The sequence below is a fragment of the Magnolia sinica genome, chromosome 4, assembly GCF_029962835.1.
Source record: "Magnolia sinica isolate HGM2019 chromosome 4, MsV1, whole genome shotgun sequence".
NCBI classification, from domain to species: Eukaryota; Viridiplantae; Streptophyta; class Magnoliopsida; order Magnoliales; family Magnoliaceae; genus Magnolia; species Magnolia sinica.
In genome coordinates, this window is record NC_080576.1 from 97,013,435 (window position 1) to 97,022,750 (window position 9,316).

Sequence of the window (9,316 nt, forward strand, 5' to 3'; positions counted from 1 at the left end):
TTTATCGCCACATATGTGTGGGGGTATTTTGGTCTTTTGGCCAAGCAAAGGAAAATGAAAAAAAAAAAAAAAAAAACTTTTGCCTAAAGAGAAGTTAGCAACATTGAGGTTTTTTCTTTCTTGGAGAAAAGAGGAGAAAGTGAGTTTTAAAGAAGTTAGCAACATTGAGGTTTTTTCTTTATTGGAGAAAAGTAAATGAGTTTTAAAGAAGAAAAAGATTAAGAGCCATCTGCCACCGAAATACTCGTATCCAGGTTCGCGAGGGTCTATTCACAAAGCCAGTTTCTTCAATTGTCTTCTCCAAGAGTTGTGTTGGTGATTTTTTATAATCCCTAATCGGTGAGGAATTCATTTCTTTTATGTTTAATGTAATGTACCTTTGGGTGATGTAATTTGGATATTCAAGATAAGTCTTTTAAGGATTGTACTTCCATTAATTATATTATAGTAGATTTGTGCCAGATTAGGTTTCGTGACTTTTTCCTTTCACATCGGACGATCTTTCACGTAAAAATCTTGGTATCTCTCATATCAAACATGTTTGATGATTTACTTATTTATGTAAAAAAGGATTTTCATCCATTAAATCTCTTATATTAGTAATGTAATTGATTTGCACACAGAAGAAAATTGTGCCGTTTGCAAACAAAAATTTGTGAAGAATATGGTAGAGAAATGTGATTATTGAAATGTTTGAATTTTTAAAAATTTAGAAAGGATATTCAAAGTCAATTTCATAAGAGAAACACATATTTTTCATGTTGTGCTTTTAATAAATGACACCTCTCTATAGTTTTGATGTCAAAAGATACCCCATCCATCAAGAATCACTGAGATTTACAATCCAATGGCTCTTAAGAACTTTTAAAAAAATAATAAAAATAATAAATAAATAAATTTACAACCTTTTCTTATAAATTCTTTTATTTTTATTAATTTTTATTTTGTTAAAAAAGAACAAACACAACACGTGAATGCTACGTGTAAGGCCTGGCCGGGCCTAAACTGGCCTAGCCGTTGCCACCCAAACTTTCCAGGCGGTGCAAAACAAGCATAGGACTATCCCGTACTAGGAAGGAAAGCTTAGTAAACATAGCTACCCAGGGAGATTCGAACGATGGTAGATCCAAGAGATGAATCGCGGCACGTGTGCCAAAGGGTAACAGTTGAAGGAGATCCTTACCGTTCATCAGATGGCCCACAAGCACATGTGAAGGATGAACAGTTCTTTTTTTTTTTTGGTAAAAAGAGATGACCTGGCAGTCTATATTGTGTATATATGAGCCCAACTGATGAATGGTTAGCCATGATTCTTACTCCAAGAAACGCCAGCTATGAGCATTCCGGATCTCTTACACGTGTGAAAAGCTGACATGTGCTGCGAATGGCCTCATCGAATATCCACGCGCGAATAGCAGCATGGTTACTCCGATGTAGTGTTTTTATTTTTACCATGGTCGTTTGGGTTATTTGGTTCAGATATGAAAAAAAACAAAGGAACAGATGTTCTTGCACATGGGCTGGAGTCAGCAGACTCAGCACAATGCATTCTTTTCTCTTCGGAAGATCAAGAGCTATTCGCGCGACTGAAGCTTGAACCGAAACTTTCTGGGGCCCATCGTGACAACGTGTCCAAAATCGGACCATTTATTATATAGAGAACACCGTCATAAATCCCTCCACGAATACCAGACCGTGTAATGTTTGACGGAAACGTACAGCTCGTAAAGTGATAACCAATGGCATATATTGGATGTACTGATGGGGTCTAGTAATGACCAGGAATTCTATATTTCTTTTTGGGTAGAAGGGCGTGTATACCATGGATCCATCTATTGAACAGACCAGATCCTTGGCACGTTGCTATATCGTCATGGTTGGGAATTGGTTTACTGAATCTCTACGCGCGCGATTCACCTCATTTTTTCCGTTTTTTGAAAGCATCTTTTCCACTACACCTCTATAGCGAAAGAGAGAGAGGGAGAGAGAGAGAAAGAGAGAGGCCCCTGTTTTTCCACCTTTGCATGTGGAGGGTTTGGAGTCTTTGGGAGTGTGCCCCACGCACATGGGCCCCACACCCCCTACCAAAACCCGTCCTTTCCCTTCATTTCCCTTCCCTTTTTCGGCGTGCGTTTGTTTACTATCACAAGTACACCCCCACCTTCAAAAACATCTATTTTCTCTTTTCTAAAGAGAAATTATACCTCCTTTCACTTGCTAATGCATTTCATGACACATGAACATGTTCAGTCTTTTGGTATGTATTCACTGCAATCTAGTGGCAGATGGGGTCTCCCAATAAAAAATACTTTAAATAATTATTACTATTGTGCGCTCAGCAGTAATCAAATGGACGGTTAAAATCTAAAGATGTCAATAGTTTGTATTTATCTACAAAATCTGATCGTTCAAGAAGTGTTAATTTTGGTCTACAAAGTGGGACCATGATTTGAACGGTTTGGAGTGGCGTTCATACATGGCAGATGGGAGTGGTTGCATGCATGCGTAGTTAGCGGTAGGGGGAGTACGGTAGAATTCCCTTGAGTAAGAGGCACGCTTTAGCGGTAGCGGATTAGGCGTTACCCTGGTGGGTGTTACGCTTACCATGTGTGGCCCACATTATTTAATATTTTATAAATCCATGCTGACCATCCACTTTATCAGATTATTTTATTATGCTATATAAAAAATTAAGAGGATTAAAATCTTCGGTGGACCACACTACTGGAAAAGGTGGTGAATGACCAGTAAAAAATTTTTGTAGGCTGGAAAAGCTTTGGATCAAGATGATATTTGTATTTTATATTCATCCAGATATTTTTGACCTCATCAACGGGTTGGATAGTAAAAATTATGTATATACTTATGGTGGACCTTGGGAATTTTTTAATGGTGAGATTTCAGTCACCACTGTTTCCTCAGGTGTGATCCAACTGAGATTTTGATATGATTAATTTTCTATACCAAGCACTAAAATAGTCTAGAAAAACGGATGGATGGCGTGGATATACAACACGTCATCAATGTGATCCCCACAGTAAGGATAACACCCACTAAGGTGTACCTAGGATAACACCAAATCAGCTCCCCGCTTTTGCAGCCGCGCATGTGCGTGCGGACGCGGATTGGGTACTACCCCCACCAAGACCTACATAGAGACGCACGGTCGTAGCAGGGGCTTTGTGGGGCCAATATGACGTATGTATTTCATCCACTCCGTTCATTAATTTTTTCAGATAATTTTAGAGCATTAGCTTAAAAAGGCAGGAGTTGGAAAGCACGAGTGGACCACACCTCAAGAAGCAGTGGAGATTGAATACTTACCGTTGGAAACTTTTTGAGAAACACAGGAGTTTTGGATCAAGCTTATATTTATGTATTCCCTTCATCCAGGTCTATGTGACCTTATGAACGGGTTGGATGGAAAATAAACATCACGGTGGGCCTAGGAAGGTTTCAACGGTAAGAGTTCAATCCCCACTGCTTCAGGTGGTGTGGTCCACTTGAGCCTTCGATCTACCTCCTTTTTGGGAGCAAGCATCGATAAAGCACATACACCACGGTGGGTCCCACAGAACACCTGCCAGGGCTATCCCTCTCTAGATAGGTCGCGTCCTCTGCATGCAGGAAAAGAAGTGCACCACGGGTGCGGACGAGTCATGCATGCGACATATCCAGACCGTTCGTCAGTGGGCCCCATAGTCAATGTTCCCTAAACCAAGACCATCGCCTGGAGTACTAATCAAGTAGGTTCACATGTACGAGACAGTAAACAATGAAATGATAACAAATCATCCATAATTAAAATTTGTGTGGCCCACCTGATGAGTGGACCAGGCTTACATTTTTTATAGGACACATTCATTTGGATCCATGTCTGATGAACATCCAGGATTTCATGCACGTGCGCATCAGGCTCAGATTCATATCCCCATTATCCATTTTGGAAGTAGGTTTAGTTCACTTTCAACGGACGAAATGAAAAACAGGGGAGCTGATGTCAATGTGAGTGGGTGTAGGATATCACCATAAATCCAGACCGTTGATCCCAGCTACAAATCTCTGGAACTTTTCGTCAGTTGAATGTGGACCTATGCTGTATTATCATGAAAATTGAATGGTTATGATTGCTGCATCAAAGAGATTCTTGGGTCATGGTCCATCCATGGTGGAATGCAACTGACCAATGGTTTGGATTATTGAAGCGTAGGTCCCACTTCTAAGAATAAAAGAAATACAAAGCATCACTAAAAGATGTATTAATTCCTATTAAAAACTCACATTGATCGGACGATTCTAACCATCCAATGATTCACCAATAAAATGGACGGTCAAAATGATTAATAGAAAATATGACGATACACTATAAATTCGTGTAGTAGAGAGCACCGCATCATTTCTAAAAGGAGTTGTAGTATTTAATATGTAAATATCCATACGATCAAGGGCATTTCTGTATTTCAGATTTTATAAAACCACCTTCGCCCCCGCTAGGCTGTCCTCCCTCTCTCCCTTCTAACTCTCTCAAAGACTATACACTGAGAATTGGTGTAGAGAAGAGAGATTCCTCTCTCTCTTCTTTCTAACTCTCCCAAAGACCATACACAGAGAATTAGTGTATAACCGAGACAATGTCTATCTGCTTCGAGAAATGCAGCAGAATCCGCCACATCGTCAGGCTCCGACAAATGCTGCGCCGCTGGCGCACCAAAGCAGCGTGCGCCGCACGCATCTCAGCCGCAGGTAACGCCTCCTCCAACCTAATCCCATCCGACGTACCCGCGGGACACGTGGCTGTCTGCGTGGGCACCAATTCGAGGAGGTTCGTGGTCCGCGCGAGCTACCTAAATCACCCCGTCTTCAAAAAGCTCCTCATCCAAGCCGAGGAGGAGTACGGTTTCAGCAACCACGGCCCACTCGCGATTCCCTGCGACGAGTCCGTGTTCGAAGAGATCCTCCGATTCCTGACTCGAACCGATTCCGGCCGTTCCGCCACGCTCGAGGACTTCAAGAGATGCTCGAGGAATCTCGACTTCTGGCCCGAGTCTCGGCCCCTGCTCCGTGGAATATCTGAGAAATCGGTCTGGTGAGTCATGACTCGTCTGACTCAACTGGGACGAGTCGGGACTACTCGGTCCTCTCTTTCGGGGAATTCGGTCCTACCCAAGTCTTAGAATCGAGAATGATACTCGTTTGGCAATTAAGAATGAAAGACTCGTTAGACTCATTTGAGTCGACTCGGACGAGTTTACTGAGTCCGGCGAAAATGATTATTTTTTCATCACCCATTGAGAAGAAAAGGTAGCTGGGGTTGTTTTTCTTCCTTTTTTCTGTCTATTATTATTAATTTTCTATTTTGGGTGGGCCCCCATTTTCGCTCCGGAAGGATATTTGTGGAGATGGCAATGAGGATATTTGACCGAGTCGTCCCGAGTTCGGATCGGAGGAAGAAATAAATAGAAGAAAACTAACGAGTTGACTCGTCAACGGATGAGTTGACTCGCTCTCTCGCTCCCTCTCTCTCTCTCTCGCTCTCTCTCTCTATTTTGTAAATGCTGTAATATTCATTGATTAATGAATTTGAGTACTAAAGTACATTTGAAGAACATGGCGTCTGTTTTTATTTTATTTCATTTCACACCAAGACTTCTATGTTTGTTTTACACCATTTAAGAAATGGTTATGACTCTTCAAACCTAACTCTGGCATAGTTGAACGGAAATGTAGACCGTCCAAATCTCTGATCCAACTGTTTATGTAGCATAAATGAAAAATTGCAATGAGAAGAGATTATTAACTATCTGATTTTTTCTTTGAATTTAGACCACTCATTGTTTTACTTTTAAGCATTTGATAGAATTTAATTGGACGAGTAGGATTGCTTGATTGAAGAGATTTTGTATCTATCCTCCATCAACAATGGGGCTCACAATTTTGATGGTGTACATTAGTGCCACGTGAGAGGAGGATGATTCACCACCATTTCCTAAACGGTGGGTAACTAACATCGGAATATCATCTCACGTTGCATTTCACGGGCAGGACTCCACGATAGTTCACAACCAGTTTACAATTGCGGTGAATCTTACACCGTACACATGACATCTTTGCACCTTCGATCCAGACGTTGAAAATCTCTGAACTGACTTTGGATGGACTGAAACCCAAAAGTTAAGCTCACAAGAGGATATTAACCGTCTGAATTTTCTTTTGGAATTTGGACCACTCTCTATTTACGTTTATCCATTCATTTGATAGATACCACTTGGACGGTTTGGATTGCTTGATTAGCGTGATTTTGGAGATATACTGCTTAAAAGTGTTCCATCCAGGATGGCCGTACATGATTTCCACACGTGTGGATGATGAGTCATGAGAGCGTGATCTTCATGGGATTGTGATCCTCATTTCACATGATTTGGATACACCACTTGCCATTCCTCAGTTTTGCAAGACAAGCGCATGTTCATTAAAAAGAAAGGTCTATAGTTCAACCGGTTGGACCGTAACCTATGGTCCATCCACCTAATATCAACAATTTGTTACTTAAGTGTGAAATCCAAACCTTTCAATAGATTGAACTCATCATAGAATCACCATATATAAATTTCATCCTTATCCAAAATCACTTGTGCTAGAAAATAATATTACCCATTGATAAATAAAAAATTATTTTTGGTCAGGTGTATTTTTCATAAAGCGTTCCTAGTAATGGGACCAACCTATTGGACGGCTTGGATATCGCATGCACGTGAAGTGTCGGAGATTATCTGCTGATGCATATAACTTACTGTCCAGCCGGTTGGACTTGACCTTCTCAATAGAAAAAGTCAGTGTTAAATAGTAAATCCTTTGTTGTCACGGGCGCTTTCCACCTCAGTCTTCTCCCTTTACCTTGCAAGTGGGTGTACGATCAATGAATCTGGATCGTATAACAGGTGGACCTAACTACAAATAACTCCATTTAATTAACAATATTCTAAGAGGTTTATGAAGCCATACTCTATCCCATGATCCAAGCCATCCATTAGGTGGATCCCACTACTTAGGTGGGTGTGCCTAAAAATCAGTCCAATCAACTCATCGGATGTGGCCATGATGTTAGAAACGAAAGCTTGTATACTTTAGCTCGACTGATAGGTGGATTGGCGTGATTTTCGGTAGGGGCACCTTCGTGGTGTTTACACGTACGCCTGATTGACGGCTTGGATGTTGCACATGTTTGCTACTTAGGACATCGGTAGCGTGTGAAACTGGGTTACCTCCATACACTCAATGTCCTATAACGTGACATGTCATTGAGAAAGATGGTGCAGCACGTATAGCCTGTCCCCTCTACTTACCAAAACACGTGCCGTGATAGCACAGGTGTGAGAGAGATTGGAGCCTCAGCTTGGAAACAACTTGAGTGAAATTCGAACTGATCCACTCAACAAGTGGGCATCCCCGTAAATTGGGCCAGAACATCTACCATTCATTGATCTCTACTTTGCGTCCACCTGATGTGCGACAGAGACTACTTCACACCGTGAAAATATACATGGTGACTAAGGAAAGCTCACAAGAAATATTGATTCTCTCGACCACGATGGAGAATAATATACCTGGAGATATCTATACGAGATGGGATAGGATTTTTAGGAGAGAAGGATAGAAAGAGAAAGTAAGATATCTCAATTAGGAAAGAGAATAATATACATGTATATTTATAAATATTTATTTTAGGAGTTGTTTTGTTCTATGTAAAATTTTAAGTTATAAACATTTTATATTTGAAAGTTTTAAGTATAAATTGATTGTATTCTATTATATTTAGCTTTTAAGTGATTATTTGTTTACAGGTAATCAAATTATATATTTAGCTAACTTATAAAGTATTTACAGTATATAAAATAAGTATTTACACCACATAAAGCTTAAGATATATATATTCCATCAAGATTTCTAAATCATATAAAAAGGACTTGATTTATTTATTTATTATTATTATAAGAGAGCATCAAAGCATGCAAATGCTAGATGGATTGGGTGCCCTCCACCCATTTTATGAGCCCTAGATTTAATTGAAAATTTTTAATAATGGACCTCCCATCCTTTCCTCTTATGTAATTGACGCAGGGGAGGACGTGAGGTCGAGCACCGTCTTCCTCAAGAAGATAACTATTCCAAATCCACGGAACTTCTCTGGACTCCTCACGGAGACTTCTCGAATCCACGAGGAAAGAAAGCAGGAAATAGAAATAAATTCTAATAAATTCGAATTTGATTAATGAATAATTGATAATCTTCTAATGCATCTCCTTATACTATTAATAAAGAAAAAAATAAACTAAAATTCGTAATTACCAAAAATAACAAAATTCTAACTTTAATAAAAATCCTAATTCTAATAAAACTCTTCTAAGGCCTAATTTCTAAAAATAAAAATTACAAATAAACTTTCTCTATAAGAGTCCTAGTATAATTAAAAGTTATTTCTAAAAGGAAAGAAAGTCTAAAACTCTAAAAATATTTTAAAAAATCAGAATTACTAAAAATAGTAAAATTTTCCTAAAAATTCATTTTTGAGCTGAAAGCGCGCGTTTTCTGATGAAACGGATAGTTGCGACCCACGTAGTGGGTCGGTTCACCTCAGATGGCCCATTTCAGGAAAGATTGATAGGTTGTGCGCCCCATAACGATAACCGGATCAAAAGTTATGGTCAATTTACGGTTCATCTTCTTTTGGCCTAACCATGCTAGGAACGTATCTGTGACACGATCTACATCAGTAATCCATTTGATTATCAATTAAGCTGTTTTTCTAGGTAATAGAAGAAAATCAAAGGAAGCATATGATGGGTAAATCGAATGTTCCATACATATTACTTAAGCCCTACACATCACGAGTGCATATAAATCATTGTATTTTATTATGTATAGTATGTTTTAACTATAAAAACTTTACTTATAATATGAAACATAGTATTTGTTAGGTTTCAGATTATGGCTAAAAGTTATAATATGTTTATAACCTGTCGAACCTTTACGTACAAACGTAGATATTCAAACAACCCTACAATTTGATTACCTGTAATCATTTTACCAACTATATATATATATATATATATATATATATATATATATATAAGCATCCAAATGACCCCTTATAAAAATCTCAATTAGATACTAATTTCAGTATTTCTTACAATCATGGTAATGAGGTACATTGAACACACTCCCTCCTAATAGAAAAAAATAATATAATTTACAGTACTATTTAATTAACTAGATCTAATATAAGCCCTCTAAGACAAATCCTCTCTAGGAGATGACA

General features: G+C 39.0%; 1 protein-coding gene across 1 annotated transcript; it reads left to right on the plus strand.

Annotated features, from left to right (window-relative positions):
• The first annotated feature begins 4,486 nt into the window (after nucleotides 1–4,486).
• On the plus strand, nucleotides 4,487–5,606 carry LOC131243447 (indole-3-acetic acid-induced protein ARG7). The gene has a single exon (XM_058242819.1). It carries the CDS (start codon nucleotides 4,632–4,634, stop codon nucleotides 5,088–5,090), a length of 459 nt encoding a protein of 152 aa, XP_058098802.1. The 5' UTR covers nucleotides 4,487–4,631; the 3' UTR covers nucleotides 5,091–5,606.
• The last annotated feature ends 3,710 nt before the right edge of the window (nucleotides 5,607–9,316 follow it).

Excerpts from the sequence above, each read along its gene's own strand:
- LOC131243447 (XM_058242819.1), top strand. The coding sequence starts at position 4,632 with ATGTCTATCTGCTTCGAGAAATGCAGCAGAATCCGCCACATCGTCAGG.